We start from the raw sequence: 24,348 nt of genomic DNA, 5'->3' as shown, positions 1-24,348 counted from the left end.
CATCTTCATTCTGAAAAACTAAACCATGAACTGTTTTGCTTTCTTGGATGCAGGAACATTTTCATGATTGTTGGGGCAACTTTAAAGAAAAATGAATATCCCCAAATACATTTTTAAGCTTTTAAAGGTGGAACTTTCAGCTCATTGCAGAAAAGAGTACCCTTGCCTCCATTATTTCATGCTGGACACAGAAATATTGTGTCCTGTTATTTGATCTTAAAGCCACCATAGGTGTCAGATTTCTTCACAGGCATATCTAAACCATTGGAAAAGCACATAGTCTAGAATATCTTACCCCACCAACAAAAGTGGGCTCAAAACTCTTGCACACCTGGAAGTTGCATGAGCACACAGTAGGCATCAAATTTATCTTACACATGCATTTACCATTCACGACTATTCTCTCTCACAGGGTGGAGGAAACCAGAGTACCTGGAGAAAACCACCAATGGTCAGAATTGTACACAGCCTCCAATATAAATCTTTCAAAAAGCATTTGCTCTGATGATGATGATGATGATGCAATAAATGTTAATACAGCTTATGTCAAATACATTCCTAGTGTTTGTTCAGTCTTTATTTCAAGCCAATACAAACCAAAAACTATACATCAAATTAACAAATTTTATGTGTCACTACTTGTGTCTTCTCTGAACAAGCTTAAAAAAAAAAAATCTAAATGGCATATTACAAAGTTTTGATTTCAGCCATGCTCTTAAACATGCATTGGTGTTTTCTGCTTTTCTTGAAGTAGAAAATTCTACGTATACTTAAAAAAATTCAAAATCCCATTTGACCAAGTTTTTAAAATCTGATCCCAAAACTTAAGATCTGCTTCCAAAAAGTGTATTTAAAACAAAAAAATTAAAAATGCCCTCTAACCCTCCCACAAAATGTAATTGTGTAACATATCCCAAAACAAGTAATTATAACACTAACAAGTTAAATTTAACAGTATAAATAACTGTTAAATATTTCATACAAATTTAACTGTTTCAGTACTGATTGTATACATTGACTATTTAGATAAAGGTGCAAAATCAAATTTACTATTTTTTTCACACTTCCTTTGCAAATTTTCGTTTTTGTTACTTTTTCCATCTTAAAACCCAAGGAAACTAAGAAAGAGATGACCAACTGACCAAAAAAAAAAAAAATAAAAGCCCTTTCGAGTACTCTTGCTTTTTTCTTTTGTAATTCAACATTTCATTTGCATAGAAATTCTTACTTCGTAACTTCATACTATCTTTTAAGTTCTCTGTAGCACTGCTGCAGCACCTCTCCAATTCTTTAAAATAACAAATGACAGAATTTACAGACTTCTGCACAAGGAGCAGAAGGTTGTTTTGAAAGACTTGTAGCATTTTGTCCCTTGCTGCTATGTGTACACACTCCAGATAGTCATCTTCATCCTGATTAAGAAACTACAAAACTTATGTTTCATGTTCTCTTTTTTTTCAACATGTAGATGCTATAACTGTACAAAACCTTCACTAGCTGCAAGGGAAAACAGAAAGTTTTCTGTTGCAGGTGGCATTTTCCTTGCTCTCAGAGTTTCCAGAGACAACGAGAGTTTGCCATCTTGACCAGGTGTAGCTAGTGTCATGAGGTTGTTTAACAATTCTTTGGTTTTGCTAGCCACTTCCTGAAAAAAATTGTTAAACTTTTAAACAAGAAGAACATAACATTTTGAAAACTTTTTGGATTATTAAAAAAAAAACCTCTTTGCATGATGTTTTTAATGCATTTTAGAATAAGTTAAACTATTATCAAAAAACTGTGCCATATTTTAAACATCACCTTGACAATATCTTGATCTGTAGCCTCCCCTTCCGCAAGCTGCATCATCATTACAGCTATGTCTTTATGTAGTTTGCCCATTGCAAAATTTTCTGTCACACATGCATTGCATATATGTAAATATATATATTAGAGGATGCATAGCTAAGCCAGATGATAAATATTTGGAGTTAAGATGGTAAAATATACAATTTCATACCTGCATTGCCTTAATAAGACAAAAATACTCCAGAGAGCTACATGCAGCTCAGACATTGCAATAGACTTAAAACAGAGAGAACTGACTTTTCCCTCTTCATATGGCGCTACATTTTTTCTGCTAGCCCTTTTGTTAGCAGCTAGCAATATTGTGCAGTATTTTACTTATTAGATATTTTAATGTATACAGTATCTACTACATTTTGTTCCCAAAAGCATACCTTTAGCACTGGGTGTTATAGATATTTTGCTGTTTGGAATGTTTACAAACAAATCATACAGCTCCAATCTAGAAGAAAAAGATAAGCACAGATAATCTGAATGCTGAGTATAGCTGATTTTAATCATGAGATTATCCCGAAACAATCATTCCAAGTAAATGAAGATGGTTGCCTTTATTGAAGATTTATCAGAATGCAAAATTATTGGGTTTACTTCATGAAAGATGAGAAATTCTAAACTAAAAATAAAAAATAAAAATCCATTTCAGTCAAGAGCCAAACACCTTCAAACAGATTATTGTATGAATCACAAAAAAGTCCAAACTGTTAACATCACAGCATGAAAATGATCATGAATAAGCAGCAGCAGCATGTGATCCTATTGCTCAACCTGACACATTAATGAAGAGTTATCTTCTTTAATCTGCAGCCTACAGTTTCATTCTATATTAATGCTGGAAGGCCTTTTGGACATAAAAATGCTTAAAATGCAAGAAAGATTTTATCTAAAGTAATAAAAATTGCAAATTAATATCCACTTGAAAATCAAGAATCCACCTTACGAAAATAGTGCATATTAACCTCTGAAAAAGTTTCCACAAGTCAGCAAAATAATAAGATGTTTACCAACCTTCCTTCTGCTGAAGATTCTGTTACACCTGCTACAAAGTGTGAAGCTGTGACTAAATCCTCTACCTCTGGCTCTAAAAGGTGCACATAAGGAAAGACAATGTTCCAGTTTTGCCTGTGCCAAGCAAATGCAGGTATGGATCTGTTAATATCACAGAAAAGGAGAAACTATTAAGCTACAAGTGTTTTAGTATCTTGCTGTGCCTTCCTGTTCCTGGGGAGTTTCATTTTTTGTATCATTATCAACTTAGAAAATAAGCACTAAGACGAAATTCATGTAAATAAAAATAATTTACATAGAGCCAGTGTTTTTCATGTATAGCTCATCAGGGGGTAGGGAAAAATTGTTGATTCATACCGAGCCAGCAACTAAGGCTATATTACAGCAAGACAGCCACTTCTGTAATCAGATGCCACATGCAGAAAAAGAACAGTGTTCATAAGACAAGAGCTGAACAGAGGACAGCCACCCCTCACTGTACATTGCAGGCCCTAACCGCTGCACCACCAAAAGTGTTCATTCCACAACAAAATGAGTTAGTTTTGTATTAACATGTATTCACAATTGTTCTGAGGCAGATGATCAAAGCATATCATCATACCCACTTCTTTATCTGGTGACACAAAAAGCTGTAAAGATATGTCATTTAGAAAAAAAAAAAGTACAAAATTATTATTACACTGTTTTATGCTGAGATAAAACAAAACAAATGAATCAAAATACCAAGGAATTTTTGTTTGTAAAAAATATGTTTAGAAGTTAACTGGTACAGTAAGTATGAAATATATATTCCCTGTTTAAGCATCATCTTACCTTGTGTAACTTAGCAACTGGCCCAGAGAGTGCTGAGGACAGTATACCAGAATTCTCTTCTTCAGAAGCATGGCAGTGTAGATGAAGATGATTTCAACTCCAAACGTCTGTATCATTTCTGTAACAGAAACTGCTTTCTCTGATTGTGTGACAGCCCCTTGATCATCATAATGGCAGGTAGAATGGATAGAGTAATGATAGAGAAGGATGGCTAATGGGGTTTTCGTAAAATTTCGACTGGCCTAGCTAGCATGAAGTGGATTACTCAATGCTCAAAGAAACAAAAAGAGGAAGAAAATGGACTTTAACAGTACACACACAATATAAAAAATTTTTAAAAAAAGGATCAGCACAAGAAACATCCATGAATTCAGCAGAGGCAGAGCAGAAATAGCAAAGTTTATGTAGAAACATAAGATCCAAATGGGAATTTCAGATTGCACAATGAAATGAAAGGAAGCTAAGGAAATACACTTGCAGATATGTCATGGATTAGATCTATCCAAACAATTCAGAAGCTCTCAGAAAATTTACATGTGTTTCAAGGCAATGAGACTGGGAGATGAGCCTAATAACCCCAAAACAGTTATCAGTGGCAAAGATGGCAACCCACTGTATGCAGAAAACACTTATTATTTATTTAGGCCCTTCGCCCCTCCTGGGGCATAGGCCATCGACTACAGTCTTAACTGTTGTCGATGTTTTGGTAGCAAGGATTTGTTTTACGGGGTGGGGGTGCTGGCCCCACGCCCAACCCTCCTCCTTTTTCAGCCGGGCTTGGGACCGTCCTTGGCGGAGGGCGGCCAGCCCTGTAAGGCTGTAAACAGATGCCACGTGCAGAGAAAGAACAGCATGCCCGAGACGAGAAATGAACTCAGGGCAGCCAAATTTCACTGTATTGGTGACAGGCGCTAACAGCGCTAACCGTTGCGCCACCGGGCCGCTGCAGAAAACACTAGAACAGCAGTAACTCACACAACTAAATTGGAAGTAGGCATTGTGAATCAGATGGATAAGGCAGCATGGGTGGACACAATCACCTCTGAGGTGATAAATGTACTGACCTGTGGAAAAAAACCACCGTCATATGTCTGACCAAGATCTTCTGGAAGGCACAAAAGTAGAAGAGTGACAGATGATTGGCAGCTTCCAATAGTGGTACCAATTTAAAAAAAAATAAAAGAATTAAAGACTGTAACACATACAGAAGAATTTCACATCATGGCCACGTGCATAAATGTATGCCAAGATTCTAAAGCAGCGCACTCAATAAAAAGTGGAACTATAACTCAGTAATTCACAGTTTGGGTTCAGGAAGGGATGTAGCTGCACAGATACATATTTTGCCCTCAGACAACTCTGTGAACTGGCCATCATTTATCATTTTTTGGCTCTCTTAGACATTCTATTATCCTAATGAAGACTAAGGCCCACCCGATCAAAGCAGTATTCATACCCATCCTCACACATCTGTGTCAGATATGAGCAGTGTTCAATGTCCAGGAAAGAAAAAATAACCTGAAATGAGATGACTCAGATGGGCATAAAAAAGATTCAAAGTAGCATGATCAAAAATGAAATAATCTGAGTGATTGTGGAGGCCCACACCAGTCCACCAGCACATCAAGCAGCATGGAATTCATATAGTTTAATCACATCACCAGGTTTCCAGTCAACTAGACAGCACCGAGAGCCTTCACTCAAAGACAATCTGCCGCTCAAGCAAGAAGAGAGCCACACAGATGCTCGATGAAGAGAGTGGCTGAGATCTTTTTATCTTATGACCTTACTGTCACTGAGGACTAACACTCAATCACAATCTCAATTTCCCTGTGACACTACAGGGTACCAGTGGATCATAAAAAGATGATGATAGTATGGTCCTGAAAATGAACATGGGACTTTATTCTGGAAAGAAACTGTGGTCAATAAAAATTACCTCTACCTCTTTATATTTGTAGTAACTCATGCAAGCAATGAAAATACCTCTGATATGATACTTACACATTTCTGATGTTAGTTCTAATAGCTAGGACATATTTTCTAGCTTAGTTTCCATATGTTATTATTTTTGCAGGTGTCATAAATGATCTGATAAACAAATGGTGATGCAAAGTTTGCACTGAACCTAAATTTCACTGATCAGGAATGTTAAAATTAAACTTTAACTAATTCAGCAGGGTGAGGTTGTGCTAGTTACTTTGGAATACACAAAAATACCTTATTTATAGATTTTTTAAAAAAATTATAAGAAATGAATAAGCAAAAATTAACAGTTCCTGAAAAATGTTACCTTTTGACAATGCCTGGTCCTGAAGGCAAAAGACTTTAATAGTAATGCAATCAGAAATTACTGAACACTACTCATGAAGATAAAAGCGAACAACAATATTGCATTAAATACACTCTTGCAATTTAGTGCTTCACCTTTAAATTTGTGGCTATACATATTTTTTACACAGTAAGAATGGTTGTTAGTAGAAATGCTTAAGCTTCCTGTCTTAATGGAGACAGTTGTTTGGAAATGCCTCAGCTAGTATAACTACTGATTTTTTTTCTCGCCATGTTTCATGTTTATAATATTTAAAAGAGATAAATAGCCTCTCACACACATGTACTATGTCAATGCTGCCAAAGAGTCAAGGACATACATACACAAAACAGTAACACTAAGTTTAGAATATTTTTAAATATTTGTGACAGCATTAAAAACAACTGTACACACCTTTAAGGCAAACTTTTGCATATGACTGTCTTTTGTCATAATCACCAGATGAAAACTTGCCATTTTCATCATTGGGACAGGTGCCTCTTGTAACAACAGACAAATATCCTTCCAACACCGATACTGGATTTCCTGTTAGTCTGTATCGGTGTAAAAATATTTGACACAGTGTTTCATACTTTTCTGGGTTAAAATCTCGTGCCATCAACACAAGGGCAACTTCTGTAACCTGAAATTAAAATAACCTTTGTTCATTATATTTAAATTCTTTATTGCAAGAGACTGATAGTATAGACAATTCAGGAAGAGTAAAAAAGGAAAAATTAAAAAAAGCAACAATAGAGTGTTTAAGATCCTCCCCCTCCCCATTTAAATTGACTACATTATTTTGATCATTACCTGTGTAAGAGAAGCAACATCACTACATCCATTAAAGTCAGCTCTCAAGATGTAGTACCAGACTTGTCGCCACTGACAAAAGACGTAGTTGACTGAATCAGGATGCTCATTTTCAAGTCCTGCTTTGCGCTGTGCATATTCTCTCTCTTGGCTCGACATGGAAGGGTAAGACCAGCTCCATAAAACATCCCCATTCTTGTCCTTTTCTGCAAAAAGGAGCTCAGATTAGACACTCTTGATAAATGTGTCACAATCCAAAATCTTATTTATTCTGGAATTCTAATTATCAGTCCTTTATTTAGATCCAGACATAATGCAACAAAATATATGTGAATTTAACTAAACCGTCCCCTTTGTCAATTCCTATCTTTTCTCCTGTTTTAAGGAAAGAAACCTACTGAAATAGTTTAAAACGAATGTGGCATCATTTGTCATCTTAAATGAGATTTATAATCTGCTCTCTACTGTTAAGCATCATCACTTTTCCATATTTTCCCCCACCTCTAACATCTACATCTTATGTCTAATTTACATGGAAACACATGCACATGACATCAGTTAAAACGTGCTTACATAGGCATACTTATTTGCAGAGCCCCCTTCTTTCGCCCTAACATACACGCATGCAGAATTAACTAAATTGGTAGTTATATGGCGTTTACAGGTTTGAATATATTACTCATGCATATTCATAAGCTCAAATTATGACTCATAGTTGATTAGTTTAGTTCTTTCATCTATATATGGCGTGCAAGCAAATAATCCTGAAAGATGGCATCGTAAAATCCTTAAAGCGCACTGGAGCCAGGGCCTTCAAAAATGCGGCACCTAAGCTGTGGAATGCTCTGCCATCGTCACTCTCCACCATCACCTCACCAACCACGTTCCGCAAGAAACTGAAAACCCATCTGTTTCTTTCAAGCCAGACTTAAACTACCAAGAAACACTTCTGTCCATTTTTTACTTTTCCTGGTGTTTTATATATTTGTTCACTTTTTTGTTCTTCATTTGTTCTTTTTTCTGCGCAATGAGCATTCTTCGGAATGGATACCTGCGCATTACAAATCGACATCATCATCATCATCATCAATTCTGGCAGACTTAAAACATACATAAAGAGTAAGCAATTAATGTCGCACGTCGACACGCCCCTTTATCTATACCATGGAGTCAGATAAGTACTTGCTGATCAATATAAGCCGAATTTCAAAGTGCATTTTTATTTCAATGAAAATAATAAGCAGACGACTGTGATCGACACTATTTCTTTAACATAGTAACGAATCTTACTTCTTACCCACTAATCCAGCTGCTTTCAATTCCACAGAGGCCGCCATGTTTCTCGTTAATCGCGATGACAATATATAGTTTCGTCTCTTTAAAAATCCAAACTAAAACAATACAATCCTTATACTTTTACATTCAATTGTAGCTTCAAGAATTCATTACAAATGTACTTTTTTCTTTTATTTGAAAATCTTTTTTGATCTAGATACGACGTCGCCCCTTCTACACCAGTAGCTCAGAGGTCGGTACTGATGCTAAAATAATCTTTGATCTAATCAACACGCTGCACAAAAGTGTCCTAAAAATGATAGGCATACTCTAGATGTAGTTTAGAAAAGTCCGCGAAGGTTATAACCGAAGTGCGGCGAACATCACGTTGACGTTGTGGCAGAAAACTACTTCCGGTGGCGCCACAACGTTTTCAAATCACGAACTCGAGGCTCGCTCTTAGTACATGCATTAGCCGCCATTATTGTTTCTGTAGTTTCATTAGAAAAGGCTCCGAAAGAGAAAGAGAGGAATGTCTCGGTATTCTCGCCCTCCGAATACTTCTTTGTACGTCAGAAATGTGCCTGATGGTACAAGGTGAGTAAAATTCCTAACAAAACAAATGATTCTTTTCCTTGCTGTGCAGGAGTACGTTACGGTGTGGAATGTTCCTCACGCCGTTTTTGTTCGACCATGCAGACACTGTGACAGTGAAACTAATCCGTTCTGTAATCAGGAGGCATGTCAGAAGTGATTATACTGAAAAATCAGGACGGGTGTCACCAAAATTCCATCTGCTTTTTAAGTTGCGTATTTGAGGATGTTTTTAATGCGAAATTATTTTATCGCTTAACTGAGGACATTCTCATTTAGGTTTATTAAGTCGCATGCTATTTGACTGCATAACTGCTACAGTTAAAATGTCATTTATGTCAGACTGATCATGAATAAAGAATTGAATTAGTTTAACCTTTCTCCCTCCTTCTCGTCTCTAACCTAAACTAAACCACATATCTGAAGAATTATTAGTACACCATCATTTTTTCGAAGTATTGTAAAGATTACATTTTTTTTCTGAGTAAGCTGTTATATTCAGAATAATCTTTTAAATACTGTTTTTGGTGTGGCATACTTTTCAGTTCCAACATTTAAAAAAATTTACACAAAATCAGAACTGAAAATAGTTGAACCATACCCCAAAAGCTGAATTAGCATTGTTAAAAATAAAATTCTGTTAAAGGTGTAGATATTAGATGTGGAGATAAGCATGTATGTCAGAGCTCTTTACATATATTGTTTTTCCAAGTTTTATTTTAGAGATTGGCTCACAATTTGAAAATACCCAAAGTGCTTAACATACATATAGGCATACTACCACATCTTTAATCCAAGTAAAATATAAAGTTGATTGAGAGCGCGCTTTATCCACCAGCAGAGGTAGGCTCAAATTGCCCCACAAAAAACAGAAGCACATAGACATAGCAATCGTGAATGCTGGTCTCAAAATAAAGAAACCACGGCGTACCCCTGTGGTTAAGCCACTCAGCAGCGATGCATCAAGCATAGAGTCCATTGCATGTAATCTTTGATAAAAAGTTATGTTTTGAAAAGAGCTGAAAATGGATCTGCTGTTGGATAAGCAAGGAATTTTATTATTCGCTCTTAGGTATCCATGCACCATATTACTTTGATCAGCATCTATTTTTCATGGATAACGGTGGATATGGCGTTGCATATATACGTATCATGTGACTAGTTTCTATTGACAAAAATTTTAGTTTTGTTTACATACAGTGAACAACAAATGTGCTCCTTCTGTACTCAGTGGTCGAATTTACTGAGTGATGTGGACAAATCGAGTAAGGCTAGTGGTTGAATCAACTCTGGGTTATGGTAAATAGCCTAGTCAACCAGTGCCCTGAATATAAACTATGCAAGAATATAGTTACCAATCTTTTGATGCTTGGATAATTTTTTAAGCAGAACATCCATGATAGAGAGCATTGTGTGCAGTTATGAAGAGTTATTCTTCTGATGACTTTTCGTTAAAAAAAAATGATTGAATTGCAGTGGATATTTGATGGCTGTAAAAAATACTTAGACCTCTTTTTATAGATAATTCAGGCTATGGACGTGGACAGCAGCAGCTCATTGTTGTCAGTTCAGACAATTACTCTTGAAATGGTTTTCAAGTGCTGTATATGCCCATGTGACACCTTTTTGAATGATAAATCAGTGATACTTTCATTTACTCTTCCATTGACTGGGTACTTGATTCTGATGATTTTCTCCCCTTTTTATTATAGGCAAGAAGAGCTGAGAAGTTTGTTTGGGAAGTATGGACCAATATCTGATGTTTATATCCCAATGGATTATTACACTAGAAGACCTAGAGGATTTGCCTATATTCAATATCCTTTGATTATTTAAATCCACTGTACATATTTGCTTCATTTTATCTCTACAGTTCACTTTACTAACAGTTGCCAAACTTGATCAGTTTTGCACCACATTATCAATGTAAAAAATACTTCCCATTTTCCCTTGAATTATGTGCTACTAGCAAAAGTTTATTTGTTGTTAAAAAGAAATGTCTATTTTTGTGAATGACGTTTTCAGTAGCATCCATAAAATAACTCATTTCTACAAGCCATTGTAAAATGTTGAGACTAGTGAGAACTTTTTGATCAGCTTTTTTCTTGGCATTAGAAATAATGTATCAGTCGGACATGTAGTGGCTTTTTTTCTTCCTGAAAATAATGATTAAAACTAATACAGAGCTTGATGGTAATTCCAGAACAATCTTTTAAAAACTAACAATAGGGTTTTTTTTATATCCATTAAATTAGCATTGTATTGGACAGCATATCCACTTATTATAGCATTATTATTAGTGAATGTCACCGTTCCTTCTCAAAAATCTTGAATTTGAAGGGGATAGTATGCAAAAATTAATAGTTATTGCTCAAAACTGATTTTTTTTTTTTTTGGTCAGGTCTGTAAATAGCCCCCCCCCCTTTTTTTTTACAACTTTAAATAGATGGTGCACATTTGGTCTCTAATTATTTTTTAGTGCCTTTGGTACATTTTCCGTCTCAAGTTTAAGAGGCGATTCATTTAAAGGAAATAGTACATGTACGTGTTTTATAAATCATGTACAGGTGTACATATATACACACATGCACACAATATTTAATATTTGCATGGAAAATATCACACTTTTTACTTTCCCCTGCAACATGTCATCTTTAGGATGAAAAAACAAAAGAGCTAAATTGCTAATTCTATTATATTTCTCTTTTTATGTCAGAAAAGGAAGCCAGCAAAGATAGCATAAAGTCAAGAGTTGTAAAGAACAAGGCAAAGAGCATGTCAAGTGGTAAAGTCAAGTCCACAGACAAGCAAGTTAAAGGTCATCTTGTGTTCAAGTCTTCAGGTCTATAGCCCAAGTCAAGCATGGTCTGTCCAAGCTATATTGCAACAATGTTGAGGCATTCTCAAACTGGCAAAGATAGTGGACGCATGGGCTGTTTTGTCCGTCAAAAATATATCACATCTTCGTAGGGATACTCACAGCTTCAGTTAAAATCAATCCGTCCTGTAGGCCAAGTATTTGGTACTAATCAGCATGCATTTACTGCACAAGCAACGGACAAGACAAGTCTGTTTGCAGCTTCTGCTACTTCCTCATCTTGCTCTTCTCTCAAGCAAGTCAAGTGCCAAGTAGTCAAGCATAGCAAGGTGCCAAGTACCCAAGTAAAACAAGTATCAAGAACAAGCAGTCAAGTACAGGTTCAAGGTCTGCAAGGCCAAGTAACTTCCACCCTGTGATATTTTGGGTGGTTTTGTTCAGTTTCTGCCGTATCTTTTGAACTACATTCATAATGATCATTTTAAAGTAAACGTTGATCAGTTAGTATCAATCAGGGTAATCAAAATTTATGGCTCCTTGTTCAAAAAAATTCTAAAGAAAGGTGTAGGTGCTAATAACATTGTGGAGAAGTGCAGTACCTTTTAGTGCCCTGGCGTCTTTATATGACTAGTACAGGCCTTTAAAAGTATGGCGAAAATTATTACAAACTGAAGTTAGGGTTATGGAATTGCACAAAAATGTCTCCTTTTCCAGGTTTTGCCTTAGAATCAAACGTAAAACAGTAAACATTCTATCGGTATTCTCCAAGCTCATTTTGAGTACTACAAGTGCTTCAAATAGTTTTTAATGAAGATCTGTTGAGCACTTTTAAACCTCAAAAACCTTAACCTACATTGCTTTGTAACATTACTGTTAGTTGTTTTTTAAAGTGTTTAGATAGCTTTATTATTTTTTTTCCAACTGTCGAGGAGAATCAACTTTTTCATCAAGCTAAAATTTTCTCCTAGAGTCAAGAAATCCGTTGATGCCTTGTACTATATTTTTTTTTTTGGGGGGGTGGAAATACTGCTAGGGCAGGATGTTTTGTATGCATATGCCTTGACTCCTAGCCAGGTTTGAAGATCCAAGAGATGCAGATGATGCACTTTATCACTTAGATAGAACTCGCTTCTACGGACGTGAGCTGGAGTGGAGTTTGCCAGAGGGGACAGAAAAAGTGAGTTACATTTTGTCCCTCAATGACCTTTAGTGAACTTTATTGCCACCATTTTTAATTTAAATTGTAAATTATTCTTAAAGGGATACTCAAGGCTTATGATAAGGCTGTGGCGACGGTCAAACGTTTCAAAAATATATTTAGTTACAATTACAGAGCACGAGAGCAATACAGGAGAAATAAATGATTCGTTTCTCACTTAATTACCACTTATTAGCACTATTTTGGTTGCCGATGTTTATAAAAATTGAAAAAATCCAATGAAATCGACTGTTGTGTCCTTTCGCCAAGTAACCACGATAGCTTTTCGAGATAGTCAAGCAGACGAGTCTCCTTGTGACATCATACGCACAGGAAGTGTCTGTGGTCATTGCGAAGTTTTGACATCTTTTTATTCGTATGACACACTCTTTTTATAAGGCTCTGTCTTTTGGAAACTGATGAAAAGAAAATTTTGAATCTTTTCCTCTCTTTTCATGGCAGTCGGGTGAAGCACATTCTCAAGGCATGGTTCTCACTATGGAAACCACACGTCATAGGGTCACATGACGGAGAACGAGACTTCGTGGAAGCAAAAAAAAAAAAAAAAGTGTCACGTGTAATTTCTCTTATTAAACACAACATTCTACTAAAAACCTTCAATGTTTTCCATATGAACACACATATAAATAGACGAGATTCAAATTTATCCTACTCTTTGAGTGATTCTAAGCAGTTTTATTTTGCCTTTAGAATCCCTTTTAAGCCAACTTTCTGCTTAGCTGTGCTACATGTTAGCTTTTTTTTTTTTCCAAAGAAATGGACTTAAAGTGCAGTTAAGTGAGTGCAAAATCCGTGCACTTTTAATTTAATTTGAGCCAAAGTATATGAAAATCTGTGCATTTTTGCTGAAGATATTTGCAGGTCATTTAGAGGCAGTGGAGGGTTTGTACACAGTTTTTAAAGTGTAGAAAAGTTTTGGGAAGCTGTCTGACAAGCCTGAAAAAGTCGGTTTGGTTGGTTGCTTTAGAGGGAAAGTGCTTCCACCTAGAGATGGCTTGTAGTATGGAGAGTACTGGAGACGATGGGGTGGGAGGTTGGGGGGAACCAATCTTCAGCCCTGCAAAGAGGTGTTCTACAGGGAGTGTTTTGAGACAAGGATCCTTTGCCTCTGACTATAGGTGACAAGCGAGCGATTAAACCACTACGTTACCAGGCACCCCTACTTCTTTTTTTTTTTTTTTTTTTTTTTTTTTAAAGTTTGGGACAATTTGAAGCCTTTAATGTTCTGTAATTTTAAAAGGGCAGCAAAATACATATAAATAGTTTCCACACCCATCACCCTGAAAATTTTCTTGATCACAATGATTCTTAGTCACATTGTTAGTGTTATCTAGGTGCTGAATACTCTGATGTGGCAACTTATCAGGCATATCAAAAGTACATTGTGTTAAAATATGCATACCTATAAACCTAAAGCAATTCTTACAAAATTTTAAAGAGCATTTCTTAATTTGGTTTTATGACTGCGTTAGACAAGATTCCAAATATTTTGAAGTATTTTCTTCCTGCTAAAATAGACTAAGACCACTGCTAGTGTAGGGGGGGGGAACCAGACTTGTGTACTGAATTCCAAAACAAAAATAAAAACCCCAGTTTACCTTAGAGGGCACTTGTCTTGTGTGGATGGTTTAAAAGCTAAGCAGAGAGTATCGTCTACATTTACTGCTTTTGTCCTGTGACTTTGTAAGTATGTCTAACAGCAAAAAAAAAAAAAAACTTGAGTAAAGTCTTTTTTGGAGCTCATGAAAAAATCACACATATTGTCAGGGGTATTTTTTGTGTTTTTTCTAATAAATACAAACCTTGAGACTATCTTGGCAGTGTTTGCTAGTATGATCTGGTAATGAGAAAAGAGGCTTGATTCTGGTGTGTATAAAATAAAAGCACTCTTGCAGCCTTACAAATTTCTGAAGTATGTTGGCAACAGTTGGATTTTAGTTAAAATACCTTGATCCAAAGTTAAGCAAATGTTTTCTATACTATAGCCCCGTCACAAATGAGAACCAAAGAGAGGTCTTCACGCAGGTCTCCTGGTCGATACGATGATGATCGACGAAGAAGAAGGTCCAGAAGCAGAAGTCCACGGTATGTTTTCTTCTCTTTGTCACCTTGAAAATAAAGGGGAAGGAAGCTTTCAGTTTTTGCTTATTTGATATTAGTTTTGCTGCTCTTTAGAGGCATTTACCTAGTTTGCATTGATTATATCAGGCTGATTTTTTAAAATTAGTTGTACAATGTTTTAATCTATTAAATGCACATATTTTACAAATGAATCATCTAAACATCTTTTTTCCTTATTTCAAGACATTAAAATGTAGATATTTCCTTCAGTTAACAATTCAAAAGATCCCAAAAATTTTAAGCTGACTTGCAGCAGGACAAAAGTTACAGCTTTTAAGTTGTTAGTGCTACATCAGATAATTTTTTTGGATTTGTTGTTGTTGTTGTTGTTGTTGTTGTTGTTTTTTGTACAAAGGCTAAACAAAAGGTATTAAAACATGCCGGAATGGTAGATCTGTAATTTTCATTTTCCTACCCCATCTTGCCTTAAGAATTAAGTATAACCTCTTCTTAGACCTTACCTTCTGTGATCTTCTCTTATATGACCCACACATTTTAAGGGAAACATTTTTTTTAATATAACAAGTACTGATACCTCGGTTCTCGAACGCCTTGACTTTCGACCAAATCGGTATTCGACCAGGAAATTCGAGAAAATTTGTCTTGGAATCCGAACAAATATTGGAACTCGAACATCCGAACGAGATGAGCCGAGTTGAGCTGAATGGCGTTCATTTTTGCTTGCGTCATCAGTGACATGTACTTGTTGAGACTGTATTGTTCTCGAATGTTTTTCGCGACCACATCAGTCGGTTGCGGTTTATTACAATCTTTTGCAAAAGTCAACGTTTATCAAAAATTTTTGTGACCTGCTTCTGCTTTGTTGTGAACAATTACAGTTTAAAAGGACGTGTGTTTTAAGACTTAGTTTTTCTTTATATTTACAACCTTCCCCAACAATAGCCTAAAATGAAAAAAGCACTGATTTTTATAGTTTTATTTTCAAAATATAAATAACAGAGCTTGAATTTATAGGTGTTTGAAGCTGTTTTTTTTATATTTTGGTTGAGTTTAGAAAGAAAATAGGAAGATTTTACTGTTTCTTATTAAACTGCTACCATAATTACCACTTTTAAAACATGTTCATTTTTAAGTTTAGGTTCGTTAATGTTATTTTGCTTTTGTTTAGAAGACGTTCTTACTCAAGGTCAAGAAGTCGATCTCATTCATACGAGAGAAAGGGAACATCAGGAAGTCGGAGGTAAGTATCTTTTACTTTTTTTTCAAAAAAAGTTAAAATTTTTGTAATAAATCTTTGCTTTGGTAATGAAATTTTTTTTCCCTAGTTTTTTTGTCGTAAATACAAATGAATTATTTTCATTAAAAACAAATCAAAATTGTAACACAAAAATAATTTGTATGCATTTTTCACTGGAAAGTGGTTTTCACTTTAAGCGTAATGACTATATTTCAACTTTTTAAAGGACGGCTAGTAGATCGCCATCAGGTGAGCACGACAAATCTGACAAGAGAAGTCGATCCCCAGCAGACTAACATTATGAAATTGCCTGCAGAACAGAAGAAAATTATCATCTGCCTTCGAACATGACTGTATAGCCACAACTTGAGCTCCACCAGTTTTATTGTTCATGACTTCCGTTTTGTTTTTAATTTAGAATTTCTTGAATAAACTTCACTTTTTTAAATAAACAGAAGTTGTTGTTTATATATGAATGTTTCAGAATTAAACAATGTCCCTATAGGACATGTGAAAGAACTAGCACACAGTATTGATTCATTGTCAATATTTTTAAAAAAAAAGGTATTTATCTAGAGCAACTAGTGTGCATTCTTTTGATACTTTTCTATGAAGTTTATTTTATCTAAAAGTGCATTTGTTGGAAGTATGCAGTAAGTTGGTAAGAATCTTTGTAAAACTTTTTACTGACAAGAAATCAGTCATACCTCCTGGAAACACTCTATAGAACATACTTATTCCGGCATCGAGGGGTTGTATATTCTGGTAAACTGCAGTAGTATGGTAAAAATCTAAGTGGTCAATATTGGGCACTAGAAGGATACTGCTAATGTATTGGGTCATAAAGACACCAGAAAAGGTTATGGCCAGATCTGTTCTCAAAGTAAAAGCTTAGATTGAACATTTACGGGGATAGATTTCTGGCCTGTGTATCTTTCAATGTTAAAAAAAAAAAAACTTCAGTGCCATCATCAGCATTTATGATGGAACATTGTAGCTAATCAAAATATTAAAAATCTGTTATATCTTGTGATCACTGATGGTTTTAAATAAAACTAAAATTTGTTGAAACTGTTTAATGAGAATTAATGCATATGGCATACACGAGAGACTTGCTTGGAGCTATGCATGTTTTAAATCTTGTTTTCACTCCAGCTGATGGAATGCAGACTTCCATATACACTGCAAGTCTATATCACACACCTAAAGACTTGTACCACTAATCAACATCTCAAAATCAACAGTTGGGATCTTTTTGGCAGTTTGATTCTGTCCAACTGGATATTCAGTAGATTGGCCTCTCCCACTCCCTTCTGTGGCCGGTCTAACGGAAGGCTCATATCCAAGCTCTTAAAATATTGCCTCCAGCATGGCCATTTTTGTGATTTCTTCAAGTCATTGAATTCTTTTTCATGAGGTAGGGAGCTGTTGCTCACACAGAGATAGCTTTTCTTTTTTATAAGGGCAGATCAGGAAGAGCATTTCTTGGCAGTTTCACTTAATGTATTTTCCGTAGTAGATGCAGTCCACAGTTACAAACTGAAGAAACATTAAAGAAGAAAGGTGCAAGAGATTATTTGCTTCTTTATTAAAAGCACTATCTCTGACCACTTAAATCTACTGTACCTCTGGTATGTGCACAGCCAGGGGGAAAAAACTGCTCGTTGTCTCAAAATATTGGTAGAACATGGACATTTTTGCTGACAGGTGCTATATTAATTTAGCAACAAGCCAAAGGTTCCTAGACTACACAAATAATTCTTATTGATACCTGTTACTTGCCATAGACAGATTCTGCACATGTTAAATGCAGGTGTCAAAAAGAAAACTTTCACAATCAGTAATTTTAGAAATGCGTGTACAAAGCTGAAATTTACAGAACAGAGTTATTTTATCAAAATGTGAAATTGGCATTAAAAAATATGCATTGGAGTCAAAATGGTTGTAAATATTGGCAACCACGTAATTCTAATATTGTACAGGGATACTTTGTACATTGGAAACTGCTTTTTTGTAAAGAAAAAGCTTTTATTTTACAATACACGAATGATGAGTTCTTTAATGCTGATTATACAGGGCCTACCCTATATTAAGCCACTGTTTGGATCACAAAAAAGGAACTTCAGTACTAGAAAGCAGTACTAAAACATTACTTCATTGTCATATTTTAAGATCAGCCAAGCACTTTGAAACCTCAAACAGTTAAAAGTGGTAAAAATTATGTTCTTAATGCAAGGCTTTTGGGGATCTCAACCAATTATGTGTCTAAGTCTTTCATTAAGTTCTTTTTCTTGCCTCAACAGTTCACCAGAATGTTTTTTGAAGGCAGCAAATTCCTGAAACAAAATGAATTCATCAGATTGTGCTCTCTGCAACTTAAGTCTTGGGGAGAAGGCTATGGTTTGCACTTTACTTCATCTCATCATCAGCCAAGTTGGTCTATTATGTAGTTTGGCATCTGCCAAAAAAGTAAAACCGTCTATATACCCCACCTAAAAGCAGCTCTTCTAGTACATATCAGATGATGAAGTAATGTGGCTTTGATTTAAAGACATTTTACCAGTTAATTGCTTGCTATCAGCATTTACGTTTCTCTTTTGAAGTTTTTAATCATATCTGAGTTTACCATCTGAAAATGGGATTTTTTTTTTTTTGCTTTTGTTAAATTTTAAAGCCATTGCTGATGACACATGAAGACTAGAAAAAGTGAGGTAAAAAAAATTGATAAGTTATAAATGCATAAAATATATATAATATATAAAAATATATCTAATAGGGAAGATGTCTTGGCGTTATTTATAGATTGTCTTAGGGGTGCTGTGATCCTAAACCTCTGAATACTGAGGGCTGACAGGAGTGTAGTACTACAAATTTTACTTCAATATCACTGAATATCTGTTATCAATACACACTCTGACCTGTCTGAAAATTATCATCACTGTACCTTTTGCATATCTGCATACTTTGCTTCGGTTTCAGTAAGCTCTTCCTTCAGCTTTTGAACCTGAAGGTTAGCATTTACTGCAGCAGCTTCACAACTGCAACAGAAGGAGAAAAGATCATAAATATGTAAATTTGTAGTGAGCATATAAACATTATTTACCAGTAAAGTTTTCTTAAAAGGCTCGAAAAGATTTATGAGAACACCATAAGGTATATATTCCTATGCAAGAACCCATCCACACATAAATGAAACAAGCCATGGCTTATGCAAAGTCCAGAAAAGTGAAAACTTTTGTATTCTATAAAATAAGAAAAAACATACTCAAATTTAATTTGCATTGATTTCACGAGTTTTTCAGCTTCTTCTACCTTCTTCGTGAGTCTCTTATTTTCTGCTTGCTCCTTCTGAAAATATAAATCTCTTTCTTAAAACATGATCATTTATTTTTCACATACACATGTGGCTGTACTGTATATATTTCTTTAAATTCACACTTTAGGATGTCTTATCGCACAAAATGACGGGTATGTGAAGGATGAGATGGTTGGTGGAAACTGAAGAAAAAACAAACAATATTACCCTGTTGCCTATTTAAAACTAGATAATGTGTTGATGCTGAGCAGTTTTGTTCATTGTGTGTTTATTGAGTCCCCAATAAAATCTTGTTGCAAATAGTAAATTATTTTGTCAGTTCAAAACTGACTTGCTGCAGCTCAAATGTTCCCCACAGCAAGAAAGTGTATCGGTTGCATTAAAGCAAAGATATTAAGCATAACAGTCTGCTTTTCCACCCTGGGTTGAAAAGATGATGTCATGAAGAGGGATGTTTAAAGGGAACCAATGTCAAATCTTGCTTCAGGCTTTGAGGACAAAATTTGCATAAAAAGCATAAATTATTGAAAAATAAAGAAGATGGCTTACCTGGATAAGTTTGCCACGCTGCATGGATAGCTCTAGCAGCTCATCCCTCTCCTTGGTCAGTGTTCCAACCTTTGACTGCAGCTCTTGCTCTAGGTATGCCCGTGACTCCTGTTGTACTTGCAGCTTGTGGTTTGCTCCTAGCGAGCAAGCAAACACAAATTGTGAATTCCAGATGTAAAACATGCAAATAAAAAAAATCTTTGTTCACATTCAAGAGAGAGGTATGGGTAAAGCAGATACAGACATCCAAGAATAAATATGTTCAGTGGTCATATTTTCATTCTGTAAATTGCCCCCTTCTTACTGGTACTTAAATTTCAAACTGTAAGCCAAGATCTTGCACAAGCCTTCTCTCTTCGGAAATATGCTTGGATTTAGATAGGGATTCAGATTGTTACGTGTCTTTAACTGCTCAGTTAAGAAGACTTGAGATATAGCTTTGCTCTTTCCTGCATGATAATTTTTAAGAACTTCTTGGAAGACCTTTAAGTCGCTCCTCAGAATCTTGCAAATGGTGTTGTAAATCTTTGATCTGTGCACCGGCTTTCTCTGTGACCTTCTGCAGCTGCTGCTTCAAAGTTTCTTCCCGGTCTCTATATTCCTGCTGCAACTGTCTGGAAACACAAGAAGCATCCATTACATGCAGTTTTCCCTTAATGTTAAGATTTAAGGGCATTATATTAGTCTTAACATTTTGTCTGTTTACTATTACAGGCTTAGCTAGCTTTGACAAGGCTGGTATGATGACTCTAACTTAGTGCAACAGTTACCATTAACTTGCAACTGTGTGCTTAACTGACAAGATTCTGAAAATATACATCCTACATTTTTCGAATGATGAACAAATCAACTTTAAAAAAAAGTAAAATCTATGTTTAGGAACATCCACAGTGATGATAAGTGATAGTAAAACTGACTGCTCTCCATTACCTTGTTGATAACAGAGACCAGTAACTGAGTCTTTGACATTTGTAACTTACCAATATACCACCAACCACTACAGGGATAACATTTTTTTCAATAAATCTTTCTCCTTATATGATTAGAGATGTGTAAGCCATTACTTCTGAGGAAAATTATTGTTACACTTTGTTTTTTAAATTATGCAATGTATTTTTTAGATCCTTTATACAAACATATTTGAATGCCATTTTGTCTATTCTCCAATCAAACTCAGCTATGTTAAAACAACTGATTTCATCACTGCAAATCTAATTAGTAACTAATGGGAAATCAGAAATCCCTTGTGGATAGTTTTACCATACTATTTGAATTTAAAAATTATAATTTACTGCGCACTACAAGATTTAAGGGATTCTTTTAGTTTACAAGAATTGTAATGGAGTTGAAAAGACAATTCTACAGTCCATCTGTTGATGCTGAAACCTTAAATTATCAACATCCTTCTACTCAGGCACTTCATGTCCAACAAAAAGGTTAAAACAAGGTCCAGACAGAGCTAGCAACTTTGTCTTAATTACCCTAAATTTTGAAGCTTAGGAAGAAAAACCACTCAAACCCCTATATTCTTTCATATATATATATATAAACTATTCTGGTCATGGATTAATCGCAAATGCTGCCATGACCTGTGCATCTGCTGTCTATACATTTTAAAGGAATGCATTCTGCCTTCCTAAAAAAAAAATCCCTCAAATTGTACATACCGTAACTTTATCTCCAAACTACCATTTTGCTCTTTCATGATGGCAAATTTATTTTCCAATTCTTGTATCTTTGCATCTTTATCTTGAACTACTTTAGAAAACATGCGAGAATTTTCATTTTTCAATCTTGCATTTTCTTCTCGTAATTCCTGATTTACTCTTTTATATTCATTTTTAATTTTTATCATCTCCTCATGGTTTGATGCTAGATTGCCAAAACGAGAGTCCAAAATGTTGTATTTCCGCATTTCATTTTTTAACACATCATCAGAATGCTCCTTGAGTTCTGTCAATTCTTTGTTAACTTTATCTAGAGCCTGTGCACGAAGAAGCTCTTCATCTGCACGGTGTTTTAAAATCATAATAAGTCGAGATTGCTCATCAATTCTTGATCGCAGCATTGCAGCCTCTGTCTTGTCGTCCTCTTTTAAAGCTCTGAGCTTTGCAAGACTGTCTTGAATTTCTTGGATGTCCTAAGAGAAAGATAACAGATAACAAAATATTAATTTTCAAGTAATGCTAAATGTAGATGAACACACTTAATTGTTTCCTTGTCATTTTATAAAAAATCATCAGTAGATAACAAAATCTTATCATTCAAAGATTTAAATTTTTTGTTGTAATAATTGAAAAAGACTAATAAAGCACAGTTGGCTTCATAAAAAAGGGGTGCAAAATCAACAAAAGATTAAAGTACTTTCTCTTTCAAACCAGCCAACCATAATCCAAGACTACTATAGCTCCTTTTAAAATTAATTTTAAACTTAATTTTTGTATTAATACTATTTTCTTTTTCTTTTAAAAATGCTATTTGTTTAAAATTATTTTTTGTGTATCATGCAGTTTATAAAAAATGTAAACAACAAACATTAAGCAAAAAATTTTTGTGAGACAAACTAAAAAAACCACGTTCACGTGACTTTCTAAATATAAATATCACCTTTTCTCATAAAAAAACTACCCATCCACTTAACAAAAAGTATACACATAAATGTGCACATCCTTGTGCAATAATTTGTTCGTTTTCAAATGTGACAGAAGTGGCTTTTGTGACACAAGCAATTTTAGTGTGCGAAGCTTAACTAGAACACTTCTTAAACAGCTGACACCTGGCAATACATGATGAAAGTAAAATATGTCAAAAACTTGGAAAAGTATTTAGAATAAGTGTCAAAATTTAAACATTGAAATAACTATAATTTATGTGAGGATTACAGTAATAAAATATACAGAAATAATCAAATATCATTTAGTTTAAATTATAGTTCAATGCCAGCAAGAGCACCACAGAAATATAAAAAGTCCTTTCAACTACAATATAGAATTATACCTCTCTATATAAAGAGAAAAACTATATATGTTGATCTTATTTTCTATGATTTATGGTGTGTTTATTCAAAGCCAGTTAAAACACCACCAAAGCAAAATGAAGTGTAACAGTGCATGTTTTAATGTGACAATGTAGCATGATACCTTCAATCACAAGGACCCTTCAGAAACCAAACAGAAAATATTTTATCAGCATCAGTCATTAATGAGGAAAAAGAGCAACAAGCAAATACAAAGACTGAATGGTTGTAAAAATATTTTTAAAAAAGGGATGTAAAAATTAAATGTGCAAGACTTTACTTATACTTTCTTTTATATTTATAAGTAACTACCGAATACATCAACATAATTACTGAAGTGATAGGTCAGATTACAAGAATTTTGTCCCCTCTTTCTCAAAACACCAACAAGTCTTAAGCTACATACACTTGATGCTTCCTGTGAGGTGTTATGTGATGAATAATAGATGAATGACGTGCTCACTATCAACTGGAAACTACACAGACCTGCGTATCATTTCTTTGAACACAATCTTCAGAAACAATTTATCACAGGTAAGAGCAGACTGGAATATATCTGATCATGAACACCATATTTGCCTCTAGTTCAAAAATTTGGTTACAGAGATATACATATGCACATTCCACCATTCTGCAATGCATTCAACTCAAATCTGGCTTTTTAAAATCATTATAGTAGCAGCTGGTACAACAATACGGACAGTGCAGATCGAGTTATTATTGTATTAATTTAATTCCCTTGCATGCAAAGTCATTATATTTTTCTGACATTCCATTATGAAAATTGTTAGGAAGACTTTAACATTTTCTCTCTCTCTTTTTTTTTTTTTTTTGGCACTTTAAATTAATCATATATAAATTCTCTCTGAGGAGGTATATATATAAAAACCCAGCTTTAACAATTGACTCTTTTCAATACGATTTTAAAAGTTATATAAATAGTTATGGTCAGTAAATTGTTCAGAAAACGGCTCATTAAAAAAAAAAAAACCCAACAAAACACTACTACTGCGCATGATATACACGACAATTGTCATTTCGAACGCATAGCAATGAAATGATGGCAAACGCGCACTGCTGTGCAAGAAAAATACATTATATGGCCAGATTAGCACTAGTTATTACGGTGTAAGACAATAAAGCAGAAGGCAATAACCATACGCAAGTATATGGACTTATATGTTAAGGATAAACATGAGAATAAATTACTAAAATAAACAGAACAATTTAAATCCGCATATTATGGCTTACTTGACTGCTTTCATTAACCATCTGACGAAGATCTCGAGGCGTTCTTTGATTCGACGCCATTGTGAAGTTTCTGGTGAAGTGTACATGAAGAATAAAAAGTTCTATATATTATTTTGTCTTGTCTGTCGTCTATCGTGTGCTGCTACAGTTTTATTGGTCACAGTTTCGTGGTTGTGAATGAAAACAACTATACCGGAAGCGGAA

At 34.9% G+C, this 24,348-nt stretch overlaps 3 protein-coding genes across 5 annotated transcripts; 1 reads left to right on the top strand and 2 right to left on the bottom strand.

Moving 5' to 3' along the window:
• Window positions 1-559: 559 nt before the first annotated feature.
• On the bottom strand, window positions 560-8,484 carry LOC112565327 (protein FAM45A-like). Of its 3 annotated transcripts, XM_025240731.1 has the most exons (9): window positions 8,392-8,484; window positions 8,085-8,163; window positions 6,788-6,993; window positions 6,389-6,617; window positions 3,664-3,781; window positions 2,851-2,991; window positions 2,220-2,287; window positions 1,801-1,892; window positions 560-1,645 (listed from the first exon to the last, which is right to left on the bottom strand). In XM_025240731.1, exons 2-9 carry the CDS (start codon window positions 8,122-8,124, stop codon window positions 1,472-1,474), a joined length of 1,068 nt encoding a protein of 355 aa, XP_025096516.1. In that variant the 5' UTR covers window positions 8,125-8,163; window positions 8,392-8,484; the 3' UTR covers window positions 560-1,471. The 3 variants fall into 3 exon arrangements, with proteins under 3 accessions (XP_025096516.1, XP_025096517.1, XP_025096515.1); XM_025240732.1 differs by lacking the exon at window positions 8,085-8,163; XM_025240730.1 differs by lacking the exon at window positions 8,392-8,484 and having other exon boundaries at window positions 8,085-8,221.
• Window positions 8,485-8,521: 37 nt separating this feature from the next.
• LOC112565330 (serine/arginine-rich splicing factor 10-like) lies at window positions 8,522-16,464 on the top strand. Its single transcript, XM_025240735.1, is given in 7 exon segments — window positions 8,522-8,659; window positions 10,369-10,473; window positions 12,549-12,622; window positions 12,625-12,651; window positions 14,679-14,778; window positions 15,944-16,015; window positions 16,239-16,464. Coding segments are annotated over 7 exon segments (513 nt in total). The 5' UTR covers window positions 8,522-8,594; the 3' UTR covers window positions 16,309-16,464.
• A 1,117-nt stretch (window positions 16,465-17,581) lies between these two features.
• Window positions 17,582-24,343, bottom strand: LOC112565328 (coiled-coil domain-containing protein 89-like). Its single transcript, XM_025240733.1, has 7 exons — window positions 24,145-24,343; window positions 21,545-22,017; window positions 20,361-20,491; window positions 19,878-20,014; window positions 19,278-19,360; window positions 18,957-19,050; window positions 17,582-18,348 (listed from the first exon to the last, which is right to left on the bottom strand). Exons 1-7 carry the CDS (start codon window positions 24,202-24,204, stop codon window positions 18,262-18,264), a joined length of 1,065 nt encoding a protein of 354 aa, XP_025096518.1. The 5' UTR covers window positions 24,205-24,343; the 3' UTR covers window positions 17,582-18,261.
• Window positions 24,344-24,348: the final 5 nt, after the last annotated feature.

The sequence above is a fragment of the Pomacea canaliculata genome, linkage group LG5, assembly GCF_003073045.1.
Source record: "Pomacea canaliculata isolate SZHN2017 linkage group LG5, ASM307304v1, whole genome shotgun sequence".
NCBI lineage: Eukaryota > Metazoa > Mollusca > Gastropoda > Architaenioglossa > Ampullariidae > Pomacea > Pomacea canaliculata.
The sequence above is the reverse complement of the archived record's forward strand: the minus strand, read 5'-3'. Positions and strand labels throughout refer to the sequence as shown.